This window comes from Lepidochelys kempii, chromosome 8, assembly GCF_965140265.1.
Source record: "Lepidochelys kempii isolate rLepKem1 chromosome 8, rLepKem1.hap2, whole genome shotgun sequence".
Lineage (NCBI taxonomy): Eukaryota > Metazoa > Chordata > Testudines > Cheloniidae > Lepidochelys > Lepidochelys kempii.
In genome coordinates, this window is record NC_133263.1 from 1,657,950 (window position 1) to 1,685,490 (window position 27,541).

At 58.7% G+C, this 27,541-nt stretch overlaps 2 protein-coding genes across 5 annotated transcripts; one reads left to right on the plus strand and one right to left on the minus strand.

Moving 5' to 3' along the window:
- On the minus strand, positions 1-17,611 carry SIMC1 (SUMO interacting motifs containing 1). 4 transcript variants are annotated; one of them, XM_073355160.1, is made up of 10 exons: positions 16,985-17,611; positions 8,758-9,501; positions 6,987-7,216; positions 6,026-6,095; positions 4,915-5,063; positions 4,207-4,398; positions 3,400-3,528; positions 1,546-1,702; positions 1,381-1,465; positions 1-423 (listed from the first exon to the last, which is right to left on the minus strand). In XM_073355160.1, exons 1-10 carry the CDS (start codon positions 17,024-17,026, stop codon positions 200-202), a joined length of 2,022 nt encoding a protein of 673 aa, XP_073211261.1. In that variant the 5' UTR covers positions 17,027-17,611; the 3' UTR covers positions 1-199. The 4 variants fall into 4 exon arrangements, with proteins under 4 accessions (XP_073211261.1, XP_073211264.1, XP_073211260.1 ...); XM_073355163.1 differs by having other exon boundaries at positions 16,714-17,611; XM_073355159.1 differs by lacking the exon at positions 16,985-17,611 and adding an exon at positions 15,422-15,609.
- Positions 17,560-27,541, plus strand: THOC3 (THO complex subunit 3). Its single transcript, XM_073355164.1, has 6 exons — positions 17,560-17,850; positions 18,398-18,554; positions 19,472-19,676; positions 25,784-25,945; positions 26,030-26,130; positions 26,510-27,541. Exons 1-6 carry the CDS (start codon positions 17,668-17,670, stop codon positions 26,671-26,673), a joined length of 972 nt encoding a protein of 323 aa, XP_073211265.1. The 5' UTR covers positions 17,560-17,667; the 3' UTR covers positions 26,674-27,541.

Sequence of the window (27,541 nt, forward strand, 5' to 3'; positions counted from 1 at the left end):
AAGCAGGAAAATAATTTAATTGAAAAAAAACTATACACAGATTGCACAAGGAGAAGCAGATTTCAGAGGAGGGTAGGAGACTCCTAGGTCCACAAACTATATGACCAGAACTGAATAGTGGGGCAACTGATGTTTGACCAGGCTGCTGCCTGGCACTGAAAGCCAGGTCCACAGCTCCCTCGCGAGCATCCTTTTCCTGTCAGGTGGTGGCAGCAGCGGTGAGCAGCAGTGCTTGAAGCACGCACACCTTGTCTTTGATCTGCGGGGGAAGGGGCTTCCCCAGGATCTGCAGCAGCCAGCTGCTGAAGTCCTTGACATGCAGCTCAATGTCCACTGTGGTGATACTGTCATTATCCTGTAGCTGGGGTTTGGCATTTGAAATGATTAAATCCATCCGCTCACTGAGTGAACTTCTTAAGTGTCCTGCAAAAGGAAATGCTGGTAAGGTCAACTTGTTAGTACAAGGCAGTTATGGGGCAGTGTCTGACCCCGCTCCAGTTGAAGTCAGTACATGCCCCATGGTGAAGAGTGATCGCACAGAACCAGTAGGAAAAGTGGCATGCATCCCAGGGTTACGCTTGGAGCTGACTTTCCGTTGCAATGTGTCATCCCCCAACTCTGAGCAGCCCCGTGTTCTGCAAAGTAGGAGAGAGTTCCAGCCCCACAGAGATTTACAACACCCCTCTTTCACTGTCAGAAGACTCTCCTGCTTGCCAGCTGCCTAACATGCCTGGAAAAGTCTCTGCTCTGGGAGGCTAGGACCGAGGAGGAGGGGTGTGTGTGTGTAGGTGGTGTCAGGTTTAATAGTTACTAAATGCACATGGGGGTGTGAATGCAGAGCCCACCAGTGTGGAGAAGTACATTAAAGTAGTTTCCTAGCAGGGAAGAGGCCTTTGTAACTGTCCCAAAAATCAGATTTTAGACCTTAAGCCTCTATTGTTTCCAGATTAATCTAGTGTCTTCCCCTTCTTTCCCTTCCCCACCTGAGCCAGGGCTTTCACCTATCAGCCCTGTCTTTCTGCAGAGCTGGCTTGCACACCACCCAGAGGGTTGCCCAGGGAGGGCACTGCAGGTTGAGCCCTTTACAGAATAACTAGGAACGCATTGTGCTGCAAACCCTTTGGGAACAGGCTAATTCTTGGGAGTTTGACTTTGGTGGCATGGGGTAGAATTGTTCCTTTGGAGATGAGCCTGCCTGGTTTCTCATGTACTGTACTCCAAGCCGCTCCCAGCAGGAGATGCTGCAGCTTTCTGGAACTGAAAAGTGAGGTTGCAGCTGCTTTGGTGTGAAGGGGGCCGTGGGTGGTCTGGCTCCTCTGGGTCAGAGCATACACACTAAGGCTGGGCTAGGCTGCTAGGCCATTAACAGAGGCTGCTTACCCAGCAAAACGTTGCGGTAACTTGTCAACAGTAAAATCAAGTCCTGAAGCATCTCATCCCATCTTTGCCACGTTACTTCGTGGTCCTGTGCAAAGAGCAGAGCTTTGATTACCAGGAGGGGTCTCTAAGAAAGACCAGGGCAGGGAAGGAGGAGGAGGGCGATACCTGATACTGCAGCAGCAGAGAATGGCAGCTCAGGAAATGCAGGATCTTGCTCAGAGACAAGGGCAAGGAGGCTGGTATGGCACAGCTGTGGTGGAACAGGAGCTCCAGCACTTTGCAGCGCAGGAGTTGGCTCTCCATGCTGTTTAAGAAGGCCTCCCTGGAAGAAAGGAGCGAGAGTAACAAGGGAATGGAGAGGGAAGCAGAGGCTAGGGCAGCCTGTGAGCCACCAGCACCTGCCCCAGCCCAAGGCCAAGCATGCTGAGGGGATACTGGCATGGCGACGATAGGGAAGGAGCGTGCAACAATGGAACTCCATTTTCAGGGCTTCTGGAGTGCTGAGCACAAGCCCGGCAGCCAGCCTAGTTACCAAGACGCTCGTTAGCCCGTCAGCCTGCCCCAGCTGTTCACTTCATTAGGATCCACCCGTGTTTACTCCAGGTCAAGACAGTCCCTTCAGCCAGGAAAGCAGGCTGGGCAGGAGAGTCTGCCCTTGCCGAGCGCAGCACAGCCGGACTGCCTTGAGACTGGGTGACGTACCAGCCAGCAGGTCCTGCGGGGACGAGCCCCCAGCAGGTCCTGCGGGGACGAGCCCCCAGCAGGTCCTGCGGGGACGAGCCCCCAGCAGGTCCTGCGGGGACGAGCCCCCAGCAGTACCGGTAAGCCTGGACTGTGTTCACCTCGGCCAGACCAGCGCTGGGACCACTGGTGCCCCAAGCAGGATGAAAGATTGCAGGACCGTGCTGGGTCTGCTGTAGCAAGGAAGGGGCTGCCCGGACCATGCTGCCCGTTGCTCTCGCTGCAGTCTATGCCACAACCAAGTGGTTTTTAAATTTATTTTAATGGGGGGTTAGCACCAGAAGAGGGGAGGCTTTTAGACAGAACTAAGTGCCTGGGGCATTCTGCTCGGCCCCCATGCTACCCTGCTGGAGCAGCAAAGGTGAGAGGGAAGTGCCAACAGCTTTCCTGGCTAGTCACTCCTCCCCCAAGAAAGCCAGCTGGAGGCTGCCTCTGCACGGATGACTGAAAGGAGGGGAAGAGCTGCTGAGGGGTGGGCAGCACCCTTAAAGTCCCAGGAGAACAAGGGGGAAGAGGGTTGGTCAGATGTCCAGTGTTAACACGTGCTTAAGTCCTCTCAATGCATGATGGAAATGAGGTTTAGCCCTGCTCTGAGCGAGTCCCTAACGTGCTTTCACGTGTGGGATCGATGGGGACCCACGGGCAGCACCAAGAGTGTTCCTCAGCAGGGCTGCTTCTAACACTCACTGGGAGCACATCTGGGCTCTAGTCTGTGGAAGACATGGAGTCTGGCTAGCCTGGTTCTCAGGACCCAGCTCTGTCCATGGCGGGTCAGGAAAGTAAGAGTTGATTGGCTGGCTGAAACCATCAGGTAGACAGGACCTGGAGCCTAGGCTTTACAGCTCTTTTACAGAGGGAAACTGAAATGGGTCGCCCTAAAGCTTTAGGTGCTGCACTGATCTCTGCCCCCAGTTGCCACTACTATGCAGGCCTCACCTGCCCAAGTACATGACCCTGATTGTCTGAACACCAGTGTACTCTCTCTTCTTGGTGCAGTCAGGGTGGGTATCCCCTCCCCGCAACAGAACCGGGGAAGATGGAGCCAATCACAGTAGGGCTGTCTCAGATCCTTGATGTGATTATCAAAATCAGCTCTGGTCTGTCCATCCCAGTCTTTCTAAGTCCCCCATGCTGGCCACCGCTTCACTTGTTAGGGGCTATTCTGCCTCTCCACGTGTGTTCCAATTAGCTAAGCTGTTAGCTGCAGATGGGTTTGGGGGTAAGCACAGGAATCAAACCAGCCCCAGCAAGAAGGAACAATGGATCGGTCTCTCTCACCTTTGGCTCCTCAGAGGAATGTTCACTAAGTATAGAAATATCACATTGGCAATCTTATTGGTGCTACAATTGGGAGACCTGTCCACCTCTACGGCTATGGACAGCATCCTCTGGAGAAGCAGCACCACCCTAGGCCAGAGAACAAGAGTTAGGCGACAGGTGGGGCTTCTTCCCAAGGCGTCTGCCTGTGTCTGAAGCATAACAGCATAGGCCGCCTCCCCCATTCAGAGAATCCAGAGGACCAAGAGTTGAGCTCTGCTTCAAATGTGCCCCCAGCAGACAGTGTAAACGTGGTACCACTGGACTGTCAAGGGCCTATGGGGATTGAGTAGGTGGGCTCAGTCCAGTTTCTAGGGGACACTGGTTATCTTGCACAAAAGCACCGCTCTGCCTAGCATCCTTGGAAGCAGAGGTAAGGGCTGAGGTTCCTCAAGGTCAGGCGGGAGGCACAGTGGCAGGGCAGCAAGGTGAAGCCTGCATAGCTGCTGCTCCTGCCAGCCTGTTTGCTCTAGCAAAGGGCTTCCTGCCCCAATGTATGATTGTCAGATGATCTCCTGGGGCCATTCTGAGGCAGGGCAGGCTCCCTGCTGCATAAGTGGCTCCCTTCCAGTCAGGTGGTAGGATCAGTTACAGTGGGGCCTAAACATGGTCAGGTTGAACCTAAGCTGCTGGCAAGCAGGGCACCCAGGTTGCAAGCACCACTTTTCTTTCTTGACTAGAGATACTTGCTAGCTTGTGTCTTTCCTAGTCTGAGAGGAGCCCAGCTCTGTAGCCTTTAGTGACAGAGTTAATGCCTCCTTGGCTCACTTTTGGGAAAGGAAAGCTGGTAGGACGGCCTCTGCCTGCCCAGTTTCACTGTCATTCTGTGCAGAGTCTGGCCCACGTGAGGCGATGCTACCGTCAGCTTCTGATGAGGGACATGGTGCTTTCAGCTGCTGCTTTCGGGGCTGGGAAAATCCAAGTCCAGTAACCGCAGCAACCAGCCACTCAATCACCTCCCTGGGATGGAAATGTGAATGTTAGTTAGGACAAGGGCCTGGCTTTCCATCTGCACATTCAGACCCCGAGGTCCACTTGGAACAGAAGGACAGACCAAGTGTGGGACATGGGGCAGGACACATTTGAGATGCTCCCAGGGGTGGGACCCACATGACGATTTATAAACCCTGTGCCACCAGCGGAGCAGTACGAATTCCTCCTGTTCTCAGGGCTGTTTGTTTCCCAGTCCTTGGGAAAAAGCAGGCCAGCCTGAGTGCAAGGCATCCCCAGTCTCCTCCCAGCAGCTGTTGATACGAACCTCCCCCATGGGCCAGGTACATGATCTCTGGCCCCCAAGCTCTCTGCAGTGAGTCCTGGGAGATCAGGGTTCTTAGTGCCCCTGCCTTACAGCCGAGGCACGTGGCTGGGCCGCGGGGGGCACGTGGCTGGGCCGCGGGGGGCACGTGGCTGGGCCGCGGGGGGCACGTGGCTGGGCCGCGGGGGGCACGTGGCTGGGCCGCGGGGGGCGCGCCTTACGTGACGTTGCTGAAGCACCGGTCACAGGAAAGCACCTCCTTGGCAATGGATTTTTGCAGGAAGCGCAGCTTCAGGTTCAGCTGGAAGTCGTCCTCCAGGGTCTGCACCACATACTGCAGGAACAGAAAGCGCCCGGGGAGCGTCTCCTCCTGTGGGCCCAGAGCGATTCAGAGCTGGCGCCTGGGCGTGTCAGGGCTGCCAATATGATGGGCTCAGCGGGCGAGGGGAACTCTAGGTGCCTCAAAGGTTAGGGGGGCAGAGGCCAGGGGGGAGATGGATGGGGACAAGTACATATGCTCAAGCAAGAAGGCCAAGGTAGTTTTTCCTCAAGTAGGACGTGCCTTGCCTGGCTAGCCCAAGGGGCAACCCCAAGGGCGACGTGGTTGAGCGGAGAAGGTTCCATCACCTTGCTGAGGATCTCCAAACACAGCCCCTGGGAGCTCTGTAGATCCATTACCCTCTTCACCAGATAGGGAAACTGTCCCAGAGAGTACAGGGCCTTGCCTGAGCTCACTCAGCAAGTCACTGGCAGAGCTGTGACCAGAAGCTGGGAGACTAGACTCTGGACCTGCTCAACCCACCTGTCCATGGGTCGTCAAAGTGTGGGCTGCAGCATTCTGTGCCTGGTCCCACCTGGCATTGCTCCACAGCCGTCTGAGCCAGCAGGCACGCGGGAGGAAGATAAAGTGTTGCCAGGACCCACAGTCACCATGGGCTTTGCCTCAGTGAAGGAATTAAGGATGGCTGCGCTCTGAGTTTTTAATGTAAATTAGGGGAAGCCTGAGGCTCTGGGCAAGTTGCCAATGTGGTGCTTGGTAGGGCTTGTGTGGCTAGCCTACTTGGGGCTCATTGCTGGATTTCCTACAGGTGCTGGAGGAGGCAGGGGTCTCTCTGACAGGGCCTTGCTGGAGATGCTGAGAGCCAAAGGCTGCTCTTTGCTGGTTGAAATGGCCCACGCCAGCTGCAAGGAGGCAGGGCGCTCCAGCAACGTACCCCTGCTGCACTGTGAGGGCTTGTGAAATTCAGTGTGAGCCCACCTTCTGCACAAGAAAAATACATGGCCACTGCCCTCCCCGCACATACACGCCCACACGGGACACCGTGACTGTACCTGTTCTTCCATGACATACCGTAGCAGCTCCCAGTCCCATCCCACCATTGTGGCGGTAGCCGGATGAAGCCTGAAATGACACAGGTATTTGCAGTCGGTTACTGAATTGCTTGACTCTTCAGTGGGACAACTGGAGCCTGGGCAAAAGGCAAAGCAACCCCAAGAACTCAGCAGCCCTTCTGCCAGGTCACTTGTTGTAACCCTGTTGCCCCAGGTTTTTACACTCTGCTGGTCACCCTAGTATTGCAGTGTCCTCCAGCTCTGATTTCCCTTATTTCCTTTCTCCTCCTCCCTGTGCCCCCCTGTGGCTGTGTAGAACAGCCTGACCAGGGAGCTTGCATGCTCTGGAGGTCATGGACACTACTCATCCCTTGGGCTACAGATTCTACAGGCTGAAGACCTCTAAGGACTTCTCAACTCGTTGTGGAGAAAGAGGAACCTGCAGTGTCCAGTCCAGAACAATGGACTAGCTTGGAGTTCAGGGAAGGTACCTTCCCATACGGACTCACTGCACTGACTTGCATGGCCTGGTCCTCTCCACCTTGAAGCAAAGAGTTTTAACCCCCTCACCTCTGTGTCAGACAAGCCAGCGTTAGAATGGGCCACATCTGATTTAAAAAGTTAAGATGCGAAGTAGTTAGAACCACGTTCCCAAAGCCCATTTTACCCAGCACGTCCTGCTGGTCACGCTGTGTCCCACCCCCCCACCTGCATTTCTAGCTATTTAGTATGTAGAACCAGCCAGCAGCCTCCAATCCTCCAAGGGCATGCACAGCAGGGCTATCTGTGTACCAGCCACAGAGGAGGGGCATTAGTCTCTAACAGGACATCTTATCCACAGTGCTGAAAAGGAGACCTTTCCCTGCCATGGAGACCAGGTGGGCCAGCACTATAAGGGGGAAGCTTGCTCCCCAGCCAGGCAGCACAGGTCAGGTGGTACCCAGGCAAACGCAACACATACATTTGAATTTTCATCAGCAGCATGTAGGCATCCTTCAGCATCTCCCCAGCCTCTGAGCTCAGCAGGATGTTCCTGATCACATGGGACACAATCTCCTTTGGAGGGTAATGGTGGCAGGACACGAAGTCCATTAGGAACTGCAGGGTCCCCTTGGGGAAGTTCTCCTCCATGGTGGTGGACACCATGCTCAATTTTCTGCTGGGGATGGGCTGCGCCTTCCGTTGTGCGATCTGTCAAGACGATAAGATATTAGAACCGGGTTTGCAAGGCATGTGAAGGGACAAAGAAGCCTCGGCTGGAGAGCCCATTTGTGAAACTAGGAACCCCATACACCGCTTGCCAGGAGTCAAGGCTGGGACTAATTTGGATTGCCTTTACATTTACGAACAGATGCACGGTTGTTGTGCTTTGTCCCTGCTGATGAGCAGGGCTGGTGGTGGTGGAGTTTACCAGCACTAAAACGTGCCTTAGGCGTCAATCAGTTTTAGCCTTACCCTAAAGTTACAATTGATTTAGGACTCGGGGGGCTGGTCTAGAACCGTTGCTGTTAAAGGGGTCTCTTATCCAGGAAATCGCCATAACCAGGGCTCTCGGCTGCACGAGAAAGCGAAGAATCCGTAGCAAGCGGCTGTGCCAGTCACCGAGGTGGGGCTAGCTTTGGACAACTACCCAGACCAAGGAGCAGCGTTGTGCCCTCTCTGTTCAGTGTGTCGTAGCAGCATCAAGACTAACGAATGGCGCAGCTGCAGGCATGTCACACCCTGCAGTGGGCCTTGGGGAGCTCACAAAGGCAGTTGTGCATGGCCGGGCTGTCCCCAGGGTTACGAGCACACAAACCCGCAGTCTCCATGCAGTGAAAACGCTGAACAAACCATCTCTAGGAGCTGAAAAAAACGCATCCAGGGCCCTTGGGTAGCACAAGTGCCTCATGGCTCTGGGTCTGCCAGGCCCCGAGGACCATGGAACGGCTTGGCCTGCATGAGCCTCCTCCCCTCCAAGCCTGCAGGAGCGGCACTGCTCTGCCACACAGGCACAAGGGGCCACCTTAACAGGCCTCTGCTGGCCTGTGGTAACATGATGCTCGGTTCCTGGCTAGCCAGGCACTTCCCTAACTGGGCTGAAACCCAATTAGGAGGGCGGATTTCACAGGCTGGCCCAGCAGGGGGTGATGGGGGCCGGTCTGCTCGGCACGCAGTGCTCCAGCAATGGGATTGGCGCTCGCTAGGGCTGCCCGGGCCCATTCTCTCACCACACAGACCACTCTGCTGAGAGGTCCCCGTGTCCGCATACGGGAGCAGAGGAGAGCAGGCTGGGCCCTCCCGCCAGACGAAGACCATTGTCTGAACAAAGCCAGAGCAAGGGCTGAGCATAGAGCAGAGCTAAGTGCGGGAATCCAGAGAGAGGGAAGAAGGCAGCCAGAGGAATGGACAGGGAAAAACAAAGGCGTAACTGAAAGGCAGAAGAGGAACCAGAGCAGAGCTCCCTCCAGGCTGAATTGCCGAGGGGACCCAAACCCTCGAGTCATTAGTAGCCCCCCAAGAATGCTTGCAATCCCCTGGGTTCCTCCTTGCCGCTGGATGGGATGTTTGAGCAGCGTTCCTCAACCCCAGTATGCCTGGCTGAAGGGAAATGCCGAGGGCGCGCCCAGAGCATCAACCTCCATGTAGGATAGAGGCCCCGCTTTGAGAAGGGGTGGCACCTTCTCAGCACCCCTGTGCTTGAGCCCATGACTGGCCCTGGGCACGGAGGCGGGGCGATCTCACTAGGTTACCTGGCGGCTTTCCTCATCCTGCACTATGCCCTGGAGGAAGAGGTGATGCACCGGAGTCCTCCTGAAGTACCGCAGCTTATGAAGCCAAGCCTTATTGACAGGCCGCAGTTTGGCTGGCTCGGGGGGCTCCTGCTTCACGGCAGTCAGCACTGGGTTACTTGTCTCCAGCAAAGGCTGCTCTGGAGACCTGGGGGTGCTTGCTGGGGGGCAGCTGGAGAGGCCTGGGGACTGTCTCTGAGTAGGGGCGGTGGGTAGGCGTTCTGGGTCTTCCTTTTGCTGGCTGCTACTGTGAGATTCTGCGGCGGAGCAGTCCCAGGATGCCCTCCTGCTGCTGCTGCTGGCTGGAGAGAAGGAGAACACGTCCGAGTCCAGTGGGAGGCTGGCCAAGGAGCCCAGGTCGCTGTTAATGGTGGTGCTGCTGAGCTCAGGGCCGCAGACGGAGTGCGTGCAGCTGGAGACGGGGGAGATGCAGCCTTCCAAGTGGGTGCCTTTCGTCTCTTCCTGTGCTCCATCCCACGGGTCCCCAAGGCCTTGGTCTGCCACCTCTTTCCTTTCACGCTTTATGTCCACGAGGGCCGGGAGGCTGGGAGGCGACGCGCATGCCATGCCGGCAGCAGTGCCAGCATCAGCCAGGGGGAAGTCGGCCGGACGCTCCTCCTCCACTTCGGTCAGGTCGATCACAGCGAAGTCATCCTGCACAGCTGCTTCTGAACACTCGTCCTCCCCGGTCAGATCAATGACCTCCTGGGGACAGACAGACAGCGGTTAGTGCTGCCGGCAAAGGGGGGCACAAGGGCTGGGCTCCCCCGATCCCCGGGTGCAGGGCCTTGGGGAGGTGGGGCATGCCCATCAGCCCCACGGGATCGCAAGAGGCATGCGCACAGGACTTCCCCATGGTCGCACAGAACGCTAGTGGCAAGCAATGCCCATCCCCTGCTCAGATTGCAACCCCCCCGCCCGGCCTCTAGCAGCGTGAAGCAACGGTCTGAATTGTGCTCGGAAAAGCCTAGCCGGGGGGGCTTCCTTGTCCTAATCCCTGGGGCAAACCCTGCCCCTCCCTGATGGGCAAACTGGCTGTCAGGCAGCGTCCGAGCAGTGAACAAGCCCCTGCCCCAAACCCAAGATGGCGGCCGGCTCTTTGCTGCTATCAGCCACTGCAGAGTTTGGGGTCAGGGCCCCCTCCTGCAGTGGAGAAGCAGTGCCACAAGGGCTGCACTAGGACATGGGACGCGGGGCCCAGTGCCCTGGCTCAGGAGCTCTGAGGTCGTGGCAGCTGGAGCTTTGCATATGTCCCCATCAGCACTGCCAGAATGGCTGAGGGGACAGGGCAGGGTGCTGGAGGCTGGGTTTTCCCCAATCCTCACAAAGTGACGGCAGCTCACCTGAGAACAGACACGAGCCAAGCCCTGCAGCCCCCACCTGGGCACACGGGGCAGAGGCTGGATTCCAGCAGTGGTGCCTCCCTCCCCCTGCAGCATCAGCACAGACCCCCTTCATCCCTCCCACTGCCCCGGCAAGGGGCGGCCCCAGGACCCCAGAGCGCTTTGCAGAAGCCCGGGCTCTACTTCAGACAGCATGCCAGCTCCCGTGGGGCAGTGTCTGTCAATGCCTTGCAGGCCCTCCGAGCCAGGGCCAGGTCCAGGGAGTGTCAGCACTGGTCCAGAGGGCGAGCACACATCTGCACGCGGCACCCACAAACACGGGGCGAGGCGTGGCCAGTGGAGCGGGTGGGTTCCCTGCTAGTGGACACAAGGAGCTTTGACGCCACACGGCTGCAGCTCAGGCTGCTGCTGTGCTAGGCTGAGGGGCCTGCCTGCTGCTGTCTGTGTTGCACCCACGGCTGCTGCAGTAAGACGGTGGCAGGGGAGCTGCTGAGTGCTAATCAGCCTGCCAGAAAAGCCACCCCGCGAGGCAGGGGACTGACGCTATTCGAGCTGGAAAAGCCCCAGTGGGTGACATCCACCCTGGGGGTCTGGGTGCCTTGTTTCCTGCAAGCTGTTCACCAGGGCTCTGTCCTAAGCAGTGACTGAAGCGACCATTGGTGGCAGGTTTGGCTGCAGAACAATGAACTCTCATTCCTGGGCTCTTCCTTCTGGAGGCGGCCGTGCGGCACCTGAGTTCCGGGAGCAGATCATTCCCGCCTGCCCGACCTGCTCCCGTCCCTTTCTACCCTTGGAGGAAAGGGCAGGACTCTTAACCTGGGGCCCAGATCACTCCAGCTCCCAGCACAGTGGATTTCACTGTGTGCAACCTCCAGGACCCTTCCAGCAGGAGCAGATATTCTGCCTTCTCTTCTGTGACTGATACAGCGGCCCCCAGGGAAGCCCTGTGAGCTCCACTGGGAGCACTGCAGAGATGGCAAGAGAAATCCCTTGGGCTAAAGAGCATTGATTTGATCCCTGAGCTGCTTGGGCATGGGAGGCGAGAATTTCAGAGGATTCAAGCTGAGATGGCAGCTGGGCCACGGCAGCCAGCCTTCCAGATGAGATGTGTTGTCCACTCAGCAACCATCTGCTCCGGCTTTCTTTACACAATCAGACAAGCCTTGGATGCTCAGCCTCTGAGCTCTCTGGAACAGACAAAGGATCCCCCGGAACCCAGGGGGGCTGGGTAACTCTGCCCTCTCCCTCTCCCCTGTCAGCTGGTAGGACTTTACCCAGCAGAGTTGTTCTGAAGATCAGAGGTAAGTGCTTAGCTCATCACTTATCTGCTCCCTCCTGTACCACTGGCAAGAGACGCTGTCTCTCCCAGCACCCCATAGCCCCGAAGGACACCGCCTGCGAATCCAGGCCTGAGTCCCTCAGGCGGCATGGTCTGATTTTTGTGGAATTGGAAAGTTGGCAACTCGAGTCAGATGCAGCACAGGCTGCCCGCTGGGCCTGGGGCCTGGCTGCAGGGACAGTAACGTGGCCCCGGGGGGGGGGGGGGAGTGTAGGAGACTGCTCCCCATGGGAACATGGCCCCATGGAGGAGACTGCTCCCTGTGGGAACATGGCCCTGGCGGGGGGGGGGGGAGGAGTGGAGGAGACAGTTCCCGTGGGAGCGTGGCCCTGGCGGGGGGGAGGGGAGGAGACTGCTCCCCGTGGGAACGTGGCCCCGCGGAGGAGACTGCCCCCTGTGGGAATGTGGCCCCGGGGGAAGGGAATGGAGGAGACTGCTCCCCGTGGGAATGTGGCCCCAGCGGGGAGTGTAGGAGACTGCCCCCCGTGGGAGTGTGGCCCCGGGGGAAGGGAATGGAGGAGACTGCTCCCCGTGGGAACATGGCCCTGTGGAGGAGACTGCCCCCCGTGGGAACGTGGCCCCGGCGGGGGGGAGGGGAGGAGACTGCTCCCCGTGGGAGCGTGGCCCCGGCGGGGGGGAGGGGAGGAGACTGCCCCCCGTGGGAGCGTGGCCCCGGCGCGGGGGGGGAATGGAGGAGACTGCCCCCCGTGGGAACGTGGCCCCGGCGCGGGGGGGGAATGGAGGAGACTGCCCCCCGTGGGAACGTGGCCCCGGCGCGGGGGGGGAATGGAGGAGACTGCCCCCCGTGGGAGCGTGGCCCCGGCGCGGGGGGGGAATGGAGGAGACTGCCCCCCGTGGGAGCGTGGCCCCGGCGCGGGGGGGGGAATGGAGGAGACTGCCCCCCGTGGGAGCGTGGCCCCGGCGCGGGGGGGGAATGGAGGAGACTGCCCCCCGTGGGAGCGTGGCCCCGGCGGGGGGGAGGGGAGGAGACTGCTCCCCGTGGGAGCGTGGCCCCGGCGGGGGGGAGGGGAGGAGACTGCCCCCCGTGGGAGCGTGGCCCCGGCGGGGGGGGGGAATGGAGGAGACTGCCCCCCGTGGGAACGTGGCCCCGGCGCGGGGGGGGAATGGAGGAGACTGCCCCCCGTGGGAGCGTGGCCCCGGCGCGGGGGGGGGAATGGAGGAGACTGCCCCCCGTGGGAGCGTGGCCCCGGCGCGGGCGGGGAATGGAGGAGACTGCCCCCCGTGGGAGCGTGGCCCCGGCGTGGGCGGGGAATGGAGGAGACTGCCCCCCGTGGGAGCGTGGCCCCGGCAGGGGGGAGGGGAGGAGACTGCCCCCCGTGGGAGCGTGGCCCCGGCGCCGGGGGGGAATGGAGGAGACTGCCCCCCGTGGGAACGTGGCCCCGGCGCGGGGGGGGAATGGAGGAGACTGCCCCCCGTGGGAGCGTGGCCCCGGCGCGGGGGGGGAATGGAGGAGACTGCCCCCCGTGGGAGCGTGGCCCCGGCGCGGGGGGGGAATGGAGGAGACTGCCCCCCGTGGGAGCGTGGCCCCGGCAGGGGGGAGGGGAGGAGACTGCCCCCCGTGGGAGCGTGGCCCCGGCGCGGGGGGGAATGGAGGAGACTGCCCCCCGTGGGAGCGTGGCCCCGGCAGGGGGGAGGGGAGGAGACTGCCCCCCGTGGGAGCGTGGCCCCGGCGGGAGGGAGGGGAGGAGACTGCCCCCCGTGGGAACGTGGCCCCGGCGGGGGGGGGAGGAGACTGCCCCCCGTGGGAACGTGGCCCCGGCGGGGGGGGGGGAGGGGAGGAGACTGCCCCCCGTGGGAGCGTGGCCCCGGCGGGGGGGGGGAGGGGAGGAGACTGCCCCCCGTGGGAGCGTGGCCCCGGCGGGGGGGGGAGGGGAGGAGACTGCCCCCTGTGGGAGCGTGGCCCCGGCGGGGGGGGGAGGGGAGGAGACTGCCCCCCGTGGGAGCGTGGCCCCGGCGGGGGGGAGGGGAGGAGACTGCCCCCCGTGGGAGCGTGGCCCCGGCGCGGGGGGGGAATGGAGGAGACTGCCCCCCGTGGGAGCGTGGCCCCGGCGGGAGGGAGGGGAGGAGACTGCCCCCCGTGGGAGCGTGGCCCCGGCGCGGGGGGAGGGGAGGAGACTGCCCCCCGTGGGAGCGTGGCCCCGGCGCGGGGGGAGGGGAGGAGACTGCCCCCCGTGGGAGCGTGGCCCCGGCGCGGGGGGAGGGGAGGAGACTGCCCCCCGTGGGAGCGTGGCCCCGGCGCGGGGGGGGAATGGAGGAGACTGCCCCCCGTGGGAGCGTGGCCCCGGCGCGGGGGGGGAATGGAGGAGACTGCCCCCCGTGGGAACGTGGCCCCGGCAGGGGGGAGGGGAGGAGACTGCCCCCCGTGGGAGCGTGGCCCCGGCAGGGGGGAGGGGAGGAGACTGCCCCCCGTGGGAGCGTGGCCCCGGCGCGGGGGGAGGGGAGGAGACTGCCCCCCGTGGGAGCGTGGCCCCGGCGCGGGGGGAGGGGAGGAGACTGCCCCCCGTGGGAGCGTGGCCCCGGCAGGGGGGAGGGGAGGAGACTGCCCCCCGTGGGAGCGTGGCCCCGGCGCGGGGGGGGAATGGAGGAGACTGCCCCCCGTGGGAGCGTGGCCCCGGCAGGGGGGAGGGGAGGAGACTGCCCCCCGTGGGAGCGTGGCCCCGGCGCGGGGGGGGGAATGGAGGAGACTGCCCCCCGTGGGAACGTGGCCCCGGCGGGGGGGAGGGGAGGAGACTGCCCCCCGTGGGAGCGTGGCCCCGGCGCGGGGGGAGGGGAGGAGACTGCCCCCCGTGGGAGCGTGGCCCCGGCGCGGGGGGGGAATGGAGGAGACTGCCCCCCGTGGGAACGTGGCCCCGGCGCGGGGGGGGGAATGGAGGAGACTGCCCCCCGTGGGAGCGTGGCCCCGGCGCGGGGGGGGGAATGGAGGAGACTGCCCCCCGTGGGAGCGTGGCCCCGGCGGGGGGGAGGGGAGGAGACTGCCCCCCGTGGGAACGTGGCCCCGGCGCGGGGGGAGGGGAGGAGACTGCCCCCCGTGGGAGCGTGGCCCCGGCGCGGGGGGAGGGGAGGAGACTGCCCCCCGTGGGAGCGTGGCCCCGGCAGGGGGGAGGGGAGGAGACTGCCCCCCGTGGGAGCGTGGCCCCGGCGCGGGGGGGGAATGGAGGAGACTGCCCCCCGTGGGAGCGTGGCCCCGGCGGGGGGGAGGGGAGGAGACTGCCCCCCGTGGGAACGTGGCCCCGGCGCGGGGGGAGGGGAGGAGACTGCCCCCCGTGGGAGCGTGGCCCCGGCGCGGGGGGAGGGGAGGAGACTGCCCCCCGTGGGAGCGTGGCCCCGGCAGGGGGGAGGGGAGGAGACTGCCCCCCGTGGGAGCGTGGCCCCGGCGCGGGGGGGGAATGGAGGAGACTGCCCCCCGTGGGAGCGTGGCCCCGGCGGGGGGGAGGGGAGGAGACTGCCCCCGTGGGAGCGTGGCCCCGGCGCGGGGGGGGAATGGAGGAGACTGCCCCCCGTGGGAGCGTGGCCCCGGCGGGGGGGAGGGGAGGAGACTGCCCCCCGTGGGAGCGTGGCCCCGGCGCGGGGGGGGAATGGAGGAGACTGCCCCCCGTGGGAACGTGGCCCCGGCGGGGGGGAGGGGAGGAGACTGCCCCCCGTGGCAGGGCGAAGGGCAGTGGCTTCAACAGATGCTACTGAGCATGCTCAGTTCCTGTGCGCATGCGCAGCGCACCGGGCCGAGCGCATCCCCACGGAGAGCCGCTGCCCGCGCTGCGTGGCCGGGCCGCCGGGGCGCTCGGACGGGGGCGGGGTCCCCCGAGGCGGGGGGTCCGGAGCTGACCCCTCCCGGCCGCCATCCCCTCGCCCAGCCCGCGGCCGGAAGCGCCGCCATCTTCGCGCCCGCCCGGCCGGCCGGGTAACGGGGCCCGCGGTGACTCACCGCGAGTCCCGGCCGGCCGCGCCGGGGCCGGGGCCGGGGCCGGGGCCGGGGCCGCCGCCTCTTCCGGCGGGGCGGGGAGCAGCCGCCCTCCGAGCCCGAGTCGCGGACGAGGATGACGCCCTCGGCCATTGCCTGCTCCCCGGGCTCCGCCCCCGCCGGGACGATGGGCGGGGCCCGCGCTCGCTCCTCCCTCCGCGCGCGCCCCCGGCGGCTGGGGCCCCTCGGGCACGCGCCTGCCCCGGCAGCGAGCCGCGGGCGCGCGGCCCAGGGTTGTGCGAGGGAGACCCCGGGGTTCCTGGACCGGGGGGGGTGGGGGCACCACGCTCGGCTGTTTGCAGGGGGGCACTTTGGGGTCCCCCCCCCCAAACACACACCGCGCCTGGGGCTTCAGCCCCGCAAGGCCGGAGGGGCGTGCGCGGGGGTGGAGACAGGGCTGGGACACCCCGGCCAGGCCCTCTTCCTCCTTTCCTCTGCTGACCACCGCGGCTCCCTGGCTGGGGCAGACCGGGTACCCCTACCAGCCCAGCAACGCTAACCCACTCCCCCAGAGCCGCACCAGTGAGGCGTGGGTGGCCGGCCGCCTAATGCTTCTCCGCATCCCCGTCTCATACGGCCCCGGGGAGCAAGCCCCTTGAGCGTCAGGGCCTTCCGCGAAGGTTGCGCTCTTGTCCCCCCAGCTCTTCGGGTTGCACCTCGGAGCCTTCCGCCTGCCTGCCTTTCACCGAGGGCCCCCTCAGGGCGTCCCCGCGCTCGCTGGCCCCCCGGGACTACCCCAACCAGAGGGAACAATGCAAAGCCCCTCTACGGACTGCACTGACTCTCAGCCAGCGTCAAACAGGAGGGTTTACTGAGTGTCTGATCCTAGCACAGAAAGGCCTTAGGGCCCTCAAGCCTGGACTGTCCCAGTCCCCATGGGCTCAGGCTGCTCTCTCTCTCCAGTCCAGCAGCCCCCTCCTTCCAGCTGATCATCCTATATAGACTCACAGGGACTGGAAGGGACCGTAAGAGGTCTTCTATTACAGTCCCCTGCACTCCTGGCAGGACTGATTATCTAGGCCGTCCCTGGCAGGTGTTTGTCCAACCTGCTCTTAAAAATCTCCAACGATGGAGATTCCACCACCTCCCTAGGCAATTTATTCCAGTGCTTAACCACCCTGACAGTTAGGAAATTTTTCCTAATCTCCAACCTAAACCTCCCTTGCTGCAGTTTTAGACCGTTGCTTCTTGTCCTGCCCTCAGAGTTTAAGCAAAACAATTTTTCTTCCTCCTCCTTGTAGCAACCTTTTACATACTTGAAAACTGTTATGTCCCCTCTCAGTCTTCTCTTTTCCAGACTAAAGAAACCCAGTCTTTTTAATCTTCCCCCAGAAGGTCCTGTTTTCTAGACCTTTTATCATTTTTATTGCTCTTCTCTGGACTCGCTCTCCAATTTGTCCACATCCTTCCTGAAATGTTGCGTCCAGATCTGGACACACTACGCCAGCTGAGGCCTAATCAGAGCAGACGAACTACTCCTCTGGTTAGGAGCAACTAGTCTTGGTAAAAACAAACCAGCTTTCTGACCTGGAGACTCAGGCCAGGCAGCACACCATGTGCGGGCACCATCCCGAATCTCCTTTGGCTACCCGGGCTGTTGGTCTCTGCAGCTGTGTGACGTTTTCTGTGGCTACTTCTCAGGTGTATTCAATTAACAGCGAGTCCGGTGACTCCTCGGTTTCTTCCTGGTGCCCCCCAGACGCCCCTGGGCACCGGGAGGCTGCAGCGGGAAATCGGGGGCTGCAGGCTGGTGGCAGAAACTCCGGGATGGGGACCTGCACCCCTCCGAGGGGCTGCCCACGCGGGTCTGGGCAGGCACCAGCCGCTCCCTGCGCTTGAAGAGGGGGCTGAATGCCGTGCGGCGCTTCGGCCGGTCCCGGTCCCGGAGCCGGGGGCCGGAGCCTGACCCCCAGGCCGGAGTCGGTCCCGGTGCGGAGCGCCCCGCGCGGAGCTGCGGCCGCCGCCGGGGACCCCCGGGGCGCAGGGGCCAGCACAGCACGGGGCTGGGGCGGGGCCTAGCGCCGGAGACGGGCGGGGGCCGCGGGCACCTCCGCCGGCCCCGCCCCCGCGCCGGGAGCGCGCCGCCGCCTCCGTCCCTTCCGGCCCGTGACCCTGGCCCCCGACGCGCGCAGCGCCAGAGGCGCCCCGGAAGCGGAAGGCGTGGCCCCGCGGCCGCTGCCCCGGAAGCGGTTGCCGGGCGCCCGGTTGCCATGGCGCTCTCCCCGTACGTGCTCGCCATGCAGGAGCTGTTCCGGGCCAACACGCGCAGCCGCGAGTTCCCGGCGCACGGGGCCAAGGTGCACTCGGTGGCCTGGAGCTGCTGCGGCCGCCGGCTCGCCTCGGGCTCCTTCGACAAGACGGCGAGCGTCTTCGTGCTGGAGAAGGACCGGCTGGTGAGCGGGCCGGGGCCGGGGCCGGGGCCGGGCCGTTCAATCGGGCTGGGCACAGCGCCGCGGGGGGGGTCCCCGTCCCCGTCCCCGTCCATCCGCCATGCGGGGCTGCCAGCGGCGGGGCGGGGTCACGTCCCAGGGGAAGCCGCCCCGCCCCCCCCGCCCCCCGGGCAGCACAGGGGAAGCCGCCCCCCAGGCTCGGCCCGGCGAGCCCAGGCCGGGGCTCGGGCCCTGGGAGTGGGGGGATCCCATTTGCTGCGCCTGGGACAGGTCTGCGAGCCGCCGAGCACCCCTCAAAGAAAGGCCCCCCGGGGTTCAAGTCTTAGTCCGGGGCGCGGGAGGGGGGGCGTTGGCTTTCCTGATTCCCCCCCCCACATAGACTTGTGTGCGATCTTGGGCAAGTCGCTTAGTTTCCCTCGGTCTCGGGTCCCCCTCTGTAAAATGGGGGCCGTAGTCTTTGTTTAGCTCACGGGGGCAGTTTCCTGAGTGAGTGGGGCAGCATCCGTCGGAGCCTGGTTGTCTGATGGCTTGGGCGGTCGTCTCCCTCTAGGTGAAGGAGAACAATTACCGCGGCCACGGGGACAGCGTGGATCAACTGTGCTGGCACCCGAGTAACCCAGACCTCTTTGTTACTGCGTCTGGAGACAAGACCATCCGTATTTGGGACGTCCGCACCACTAAGTGCATTGCTACCGTGAACACCAAAGGTGGGTGATAACATGAGGCGATAGGAGGGACCAGAGTGTCTCAGGACAGCTGTAAACACTGCTCGCTTTGCACACGCATCCTGCTCCCAACATGGACTGGAAGCAAATTCAGGAAACCCTGAGACCTCTACGTGATGTTTTTGTGACAATTGCATCTTTCTGGCTTTTGCTAGCCAATTGTAAACATACATGACACTACCTCCAGCGAGAATTTGTATCTGTGCCTGGCATCAGCCAAGCTCTGAGCAGTGTTAGGTGAAACAGTGTTAAACACCTGAACCCGTCTATGTTAGCACTGGCACTGTAGAAACTCTCACTAGCATGCGTGGCTGTAGGGAGAAGGGATAGAGGTTAGGGAGAGAAGTTGAGTCTCCATCACCCATTTCTGTTTTTGATGCACCTTTTCTTCCCAGGTTTAGTTGTCAGTACACAGGTGCAGGAACCTGGCTTGAAGTGTTTTTTATCATATACAAGGTTTACAGTTTGGTTCAATGGCTCTCAGCACCCCCCTGTCTCCCCCACACACACTTTTCCAGCACCCCGTGTCAGTACTATGAAAAGATTTGTTGAATGACCTATGTAGCATGGAGCAATGGCTTTGCAGAGAGATTTGCACGGGGAAGAGACATGCAACAGGAGTAATTGTGATTCTCTGTTTTGAGGCCACAGTTCTGTTGGAGTTAATTTCCCTTAAAACTTGCATAGTTGTGGCACAGCTGGTCAAGCAAAGCTAGGCTGTTAAAATTTAAACTTGGTCATGTCATTGGCCTTCGCCACTTAAGGCAGAGGGTTAGCAGAGCAGACCTGGGGCTTGGGTTAAAAATACAAAAGTCCATCTTTGGCACCTGAGTGGTTCTCTTGCCCCTGGTAATGGTGCTGAGTGATGGTAGGACCTGATGCATTCTCGTCCCTTCCAGGAGAGAACATTAATATCTGCTGGAGTCCTGATGGCCAGACCATTGCGGTGGGGAATAAGGATGATGTGGTCACCTTCATTGATGCCAAAACACATCGCTCCAAAGCCGAGGAGCAGTTTAAATTTGAGGTTAATGAGATTTCCTGGAACAATGATAACAACATGTTCTTCCTCACCAATGGCAACGGCTGCATCAACATCCTCAGGTATGTCCCGGCATGGTCTCCAGTGGCAGGGATGGGATGGGCAGGCTGGCTGCCTCTTACATCTCCTGCCCTGCACCCTCGCTCTGACTCTCTGCACTCAGCTGTGTTTCCTTCGCATGGCTCTTGTGACAGACTGAGAGCCTTGCCAGTAGCTGAGGTTATAGTGTGGTCTGTTTTGGAGCTGTGTGCTGAGACAAGTTTCCTGGTAGGCGAGGCTGAGAGCTTCCTAATGACGCTCTATTCTGCTGTCCTGTGATCCCTAACCCCTTTAGGGTCCCTTGATGAGGGGAAGGGGCTAACTCGGGAGAACAGGGACTTAAAAGCCAGCTCCAAAGTGACTAGAAGAGCTGGCGAACAGGGGAGTTTAGAGAGGCAGATATACCTAACAGTACTCCTAAACCGAAAACCCCGCAAGAGTAAAAATAATGCAGGCAAAGTCCAGCAGTCGAGTGGGGGCTGTCCAGTTTATTGCACTGACTGCACCATGTATGCTTACTGGCCTTGTGGGCAGGGGTGTGTGCGCGCACTGAGTGCAAGCAACTCAGGGCCCTCAGAGACCAACTACGGGCTCTTAAGAGCAGGGTGGCTGAACTGGAGGAGCTAAGGGGGGCAATGAGGTACCCAGAGGAGACTTTCAGGGATACAGTAGAGTGGTCTCACCCCCGGTCTGACCGCCTCTGTGCTGCTGAGGAGGAGGAAAGTCTCGGGGAAGAGGAACATCAAGCTCGACCAGAGGGAAACATTCCCATAGTTGGGACCTTCCCTCCAGATGATGATGTGGTGCTCCTCCAGGGCCCCAGTTATTAGGAAGAGACAGGTAACAGTAATGGGGGATTTGATCATTAGAAATATAGCTAGTTGGGTTTGTGATGATCAGGAGAACCACATGGTGAATTGCCTGCCAGGTACAAAGGTTGCAGATCTCTCTAGACTTATGTGCAGTGCTGGGGAGGAGCCGGTGGACATGGTACAGGTAGGTACCAATGACATAGGAAGGGTAGGAGAGAGGTCCTGGAAGCCAAATTTAGGCTGCTAGGTAAGAGATTAAAGTCCAGGACCTCCATGGTAGCATTCTCTGAAATGCTTCCAGTTCCACGCTCCAGGCCAGGGAGATTGGCAGAACTGCAGGGTCTCAATGCGTGGATGAGACGATGGTGTAGGGAGGTGGGGTTTGGGAAAGGAGGAACCTATACAGAAAGGTTAGGCTCCACCTAAACCAAACTGGTACCAGATTGCTTGTGTAGTGTTAAAAGGTGGTAGAGAAGTTTTGAAACTAACGGCTGGGAGAAGCCGACAGGTACGGAGGAGCACATGGTTCAGACAGAGACATCCCTTAGGGCAGGATCTCTGAACAGGGATTCTCTATATCCTAGTAAAGGGGAGAAGATAGAAGTTGATAAAGTACAGGTGACTCTCATCTTACGCGCATTTAACATGTGTGAATTCAGCTTTGTGCTGTCGGCAAAAACAAAAACAAAAGAGAGAAAGGTAACAATTTAAATACTGTACCTGTAGTGTGGGCGATTCCTCCCGCCATTATACTCAATGTAATTTTGACTATATGTGATTTTTGCTTTACACGCTGTCTGTGGAATGTAACCGCAGTGTAAGATGAGACTCGCCTGTATAGGTAGGAACTGAGGAGAAACAGTCAAATGAAAGAGTCCCATTCAGTTACCTCACATGAAGCAGACAACTCAATACTGACAACTATAGACATGCTAGAAATGTAAATACTAAGATGCGTGAACTCGAGTGCTTGGTATTAAATGAGGACATTGACATAGTCGGCATCACAGAAACTTGGTGGAATGCCGATAATCAGTGGGGCACGGTAATACCAGGGTACGAACTATATAGGAATGACAGAGTAGATCGCACTGGTGGGGGAAGTGGCTCTGTCTGTGAAAGAAAGCGTGGAGTCAAATATAGAACAACTCTTAAATGAATCAAACTGTCCCATAGAATCTCTCTGGATAGAAATTCCAGGCTTGACTGACGAGTATAGCAGCAAGGATATACTACTGACCAGGGTGGTGATGATGATTGTGAAATGCTCCGGGAGAGTAGAGAGGCTACAAAGTCAGAAAATAATGGGGAATTTCGACTGTCCCTATATTGACTGCGTACATGTCCCCTCAGGATGGGATGCAGAGATAACATTTCTAGACACCATTAGTGACTGCTTCTTGGAGCAGCTAGTCCTGGAACCCACAAGAGGAGAGGCAATTCTTGATTTAGTTCTCTGTGGAGGACAGGATTTGGTCCAAGAGGTGAATATAATGTAAACGCTTGGTAATAGCATAGAATCATAGAATATCAGGGTTGGAAGGGACCTCAGGAGGTCATCTAGTACAACCCCCTGCTCAAAGCAGGACCAATTCCCAATTAAATCATCCCAGCCAGGGCTTTGTCAAGTCTGACCTTAATTAAGGAAGGAGATTCTACCACCTCCCTAGGTAACGCATTCCAGTGTTTCACCACCCTCTTAGTGGAAAAGTTTTTCCTAATATCCTATCCCTGCCCTCCAGCGTATCTACCACTCCTCCCAGTTTAGTATCATCTGCAAATTTGCTGAGGGTGCAATCCATACCATCCTCCAGATCATTTATGAAGATATTGAACAAAACCGACCCCTGGGGCACTCCCCTTGACACCGGCTGCCAACTAGACATGGAGCCATTGATCACTACCCGTTGAGCCCGACAATCTAGCCAACTTTCTACCCACCTTATAGTGCAGTCATTCAGCCCATACTTCTTTAACTTGCTGACAAGAATACTGTGGGAGACCATGTCAAAAGCTTTGCTAAAGTCAAGAAACAATACATCCACTGCTTTCCCTTCATCCACAGAACCAGTAATCTCATCATAGAAGGCAATTAGATTAGTCAGGCATGACCTTCCCTTGGTGAATCCATGCTGACTGTTCCTGATCACTTTCCTCTCATGTAAGTGCTTCAGGATTGATTCCTTGAGGACCTGCTCCATGATTTTTCCGGGGACTGAGGTGAGGCTGACTGGCCTGTAGTTCCCAGGATCCTCCTTCTTCCCTTTTTTAAAGATTGGCACTACATTAGCCTTTTTCCAGTCATCTGGGACTTCCCCCGTTCACCACGAGTTTTCAAAGATAATGGCCAGTGGCTCTGCAATCACAGCCGCCAATTCCTTTAGCACTCTCGGATGCAACTCGTCCGGCCCCATGGACTTGTGCACGTCCAGCTTTTCTAAATAGTCCCTAACCACCTCTTTCTCCACAGAGGGCTGGCCATCTACTCCCCATGCTGTGATGTCCAGCGCAGCAGTCTGGGAGCTGACCTTGTTCGTGAAGACAGAGGCAAAAAAAGCATTGAGTACATTAGCTTTTTCCACATCCTCTGTCACTAGGTTGCCTCTCTCATTCATTAAGGGGCCCACACTTTCCTTGGCTTTCTTCTTGTTGCCAACATACCTGAAGAAACCCTTCTTGTTACTCTTGACATCTCTCGCTAGCTGCAGCTCCAGGTGCGATTTGGCCTTCCTGATTTCATTCCTACATGCCCGAGCAATATAATTCCTACATGCCCGAGCAACCATGATGTAATTAAATTCAACATCCTTGTAGGGGGGAAAACGCCAAAGAAGCCCACCGCAGTAGCATTTAACTTCACAAAGGGGAACTACACAAAAATGAGGAGGCTAGTGAAACAGAAATGAAAAGAAACGCAAGAGTGAAATGCCTCAAGCTGCATGGAAGATATTTAAAAACACCATAACAGAGGCTCAAACTAAATGTGCACCCCAAATAAAAAAAATAGAAGACCAAAAAGAAAAATACCACTGTGGCTAAACAGCAGAGTATAAGAGGTGGTTAGAAGCAAAAAGGCATTCCTTAAAAATTGGAAGTCAACTCCTGCTGAGGAAAATAGCAAGGAGCATAAACTCTGGCGAGTCAAGTGTAAAAGGATAGTTAGGCAGGCCAAAGAATTTGAAGAGCAGCTAGCAAAAGACACAAACTAGTTTTTAAGTATATCAGAAGCAGAAAGCCTGCAAAATAGTCAGTGGGGCCACTGGATGATCAAGGTGCTAAAGGAGCACTCGAAGATAAGGCCATTGCAGAGAAGCTAAATTAATTCTTCGCATCAGTCTTCACTGCAGAAGATGTGGGGGAGATTCCCACACTTGAGCCATTCTTTTTAGGTGACAAATCTGAGGAACTGTTCTAGACTGAGGTGTCATTAGAGGAGGTTTTGGAACAAACTGATAAACAGTAATAAGTCATCAGGACTGAAGGTATCGCCCAAGAGTTCTGAAGGAACTCAAATGTGAAATTGCTTAATTACCAGCTGTGGTATGTAACCTATGGCTTAAATCAGCTTCTGTACCCGATGGCTGGCGGACAGCTATTGTAAAGCCAATATTTTTTTAAAAGGCTCCAGATATGAGCCTGGCAACTAAACGCCAGTAAGCCTGACTTCAGTACCAGGCAAACAATAGTAAAGAACAGAATTATCAGACACCTAGATGAACATGGTACGTTGGGAAAGAATCAACATGGCTTTTGTAAAGGGAAATCATGCCTCGCCAATGTATTAGAATTCTTTGAGGGTTTTAACAAGCATGTGGACAGGGGGTGGTCCAATGGATATAGTGTACTTCAACTTTCAGAAAGCCTTTGACAAGGTCCCTCAGCAAAGACTCTTAAGCAAAGTAAGCAGTCTTGGGATACGAGGGAAGGTTCGCTCATGGATCAGTAACTGGTTAAAAGATGGGAAACAAAAGGTAGGAATAAATGGTCAACTTTACAATGGAAAGTGGTAAATGGCAGGGTTCCCCAAGGATCTGTACTGGGTCCTGTGCTGTTCACCACCTCACTGTTTACCCCCTTTCCCCCAGTCATTCATGAAGATATTGAAGTTTGGAGGTGATACAAAATTACTCAAGATAGTTAAGTCCAAAGCAGACTGGGAAGAGTTACAAAGGGATCTCACAAAACTGGGTGACTGGGCAACGAAATGGCAGATAAAATTCAATGTTGATAAAGGCAAAGTAATGCACATTGGGACGCATCCCAGCGATACATACAAAATGATGGGTCTGAATTAGCTGTTACCACTCAGGAAAGAGATCTTGTGGATAGTTCTCTGAAACATCCGCTCAATGTGCCGGGCAGTCAAAAAAGCTAATGGAAGGTTAGCAAATATTAGGACTGGGGTAGATAATAAGACAGAAAATATCATAATGCCACTATATAAATCCATAGTACGCCCACATCTTGAATACTGCGTGCAGATGTGGTTGCCCTATCTCAAAAAAAAAAAAAAAAATAGGCTAGGGAAAGGTACAGACAGAGGCACCAAAAATGATGAGAGCTCTGGAACGTCCATATGAGCAGAGATTAATAAGCCTGGGACTGCTCAGCTTGGAAAAGAGAGGACTCGGGGAGATGAGAGAGGTCTATAAATCATGGCTGGTGCGAAGAAAGTGACTAGGGACGTGTTATTTACCCCTTCACATAACACAAGAATCAGGGGTCATCCAAGGAAATTAATTGGCAGCAGGTTTGAAACAAACATAAGGAAGTACTTCATAGATCGCACAGTCAACCTGTGGAACTCCCTGCCAGGGGATGTTGTGAAGGCCAAAACTATAACTATGTTTAAAGAATTAGATACGTTCCTGGAGGATAGGTCCATCAATGGCTGTTACATGGTCAGGGATGCAATCCCGTGCTCTGAGTGTCCCTAACTTCTGACTGCCAGAAGCTGGGACTGGACAACAGGATGGATCACTCAATAATTGCTCTGTTCTGCTCATTCCCTCTGAAGCACCTGGCATTGGCCACCATCAGAAGATAGGATACTGGGCTAGATGGACCTTTGGTCTGACTCGGTCTGGCCGTTCTTACATTGCCGCACCGTTCTGGGCCAGACACCCTCAGAAGCGATCCAGCTGCTGTAGCCCACTTAAACTGACGCTAGGTGCATGAGGTCTTGGATCTCTGCCGCCCAGCTGCATGCGGATGTCTTGGTCAGGGCACGCGGCGTCCCTCTGTAGCGGGCACTTGGACCCTGCAGTGTTGGTGAATTGGCTCTTTCACCCGCTCTGCTCTCTCCCATCTGTCTGCAGCTACCCGGAGCTGAAGCCCATCCAGTCTATCAATGCTCACCCTTCGAACTGCATCTGCATCAAGTTTGACCCCATGGGGAAGTACTTTGCCACGGGAAGCGCAGATGCTCTGGTCAGCCTGTGGGATGTGGACGAGCTGGTGTGTGTGAGGTGCTTCTCCAGGTAGGTGACCCTGCCCCGTGTGCAGTTCCCACCCCCGGCACTGAGACGGGAAATCCCTCACTGTCTCCTCGCCCTGTGCTGCAGGCTGGACTGGCCCGTGAGAACCTTGAGTTTTAGCCATGATGGGAAGATGCTGGCGTCCGCGTCTGAGGATCACTTCATCGACATTGCCGAGGTGGAGACAGGTAACTGCTCATGCCCATGGCTCAGGGGTTCAGTGGCCCGGGGAGGAATGGTGGGTGTGGGCTGTGGCTCTGGATGGAGGGCAGTGGCAGGGCTGTGGGGGGGTGTAGGTTGGGAGGGAGGGGTAGTGAGCGGTGTGCCGGGGAGCGCAGGACTGGAGCAGCAGGGGCGGGCCGCAGGAGAGATTCTGGCGATTGCATCTATTTTAGGAATCTGTACAGTGTCTCTCGCCTTGTCTCGGAGCACTGAACGAAAGGAGCATGAAAGGTGGTGGTCTCGCTCCTCCTGCAGCTGGAGGGTGGAGGGAGGGGGGCATTCCCTCAGTCTCTCCCCCTGCAGCTGCTCCTGGGCCTGGCTCATTTGATGCTGTCTTTCCTGCAGGGGAGAAGCTGTGGGAGGTGCAGTGTGAGTCCCCCACCTTCACGGTGGCCTGGCACCCAAAGAGACCTTTGCTGGCCTTCGCCTGTGATGACAAAGACGGCAAATATGACAGCAGCCGGGAGGCAGGCACCGTCAAGCTCTTCGGCCTCCCCAATGACGCATAACGGGCTCCCAGTGGGCCCTGGGCTAGGGCCTGGGAAGGGGCAGGGAGGTGGGGCTCCTCCCCATCCATGTTCTGCACTGCCAAAGCACTTCCCTTGTCCTCTGGCGATAGGGAAGCTCCGTCCTGCTGGCCACTCCCTGGGCTGGGCTTCCTCGCTCCTGGCAGTGCTGTGACCCTCAGCTCAGCTGCCAGCGGCCCCTGCCCTTGGGAGCTTTTGTACCCAGCAGCCGCTGGCCTAGCAAGAACACGGGGGCTGCCGCCGGAGTCCCTCCACCCATCTCAGGGCTGCCTCTCTCCCTCATTGCAAGGAGGCGGATGGCTGTGTTCAGAAGTCTGGTGGCCAGAGAGGAGCAGTCACCAGAATCTGACCACTCAGGATGGCCTCTCTGGGGGAAGGAGCCCTGCCCTGCGGCCATCCCAGTAGGACTCAGCTCGAGGCTGCTGTCGAGCCTCCTGCTGCTAGAACTGTTTGTTGATAAGCTGCATGGTTGTCCCCCTCACCCCCCACCCCCAGTGGTGTGGCCAACTCCCTGGCAGGCTGGGAATCGCCTGGAGGCCCCAGCACATCCCTCCCCTTTGGAAAAGGGTTTTGCGTTAGGCTGTCACCTGCCCAGGCCAGGTGGGCAGCTGTCCCTTGTCCCTTTGCTGCATGTGCCAGTGGGCAGAGGTGCACCTTCTTGGGCAGGGGTGTGAATTGGGGGGGCCTCTTTTTGTATGACTTTTTGTAATTTTGATAAGTCTCTGTCAGTAAAGGAAGTAAGGCCTGGTTGTCGGGGAGTCTCTGCAGCGCATGGAGGCAGACGCTGACTGCTCTGCAGGGCGGCTGCACGGCACCGCAGGGGCGGGTGGATGCTCTGTGTGGGCTCCTA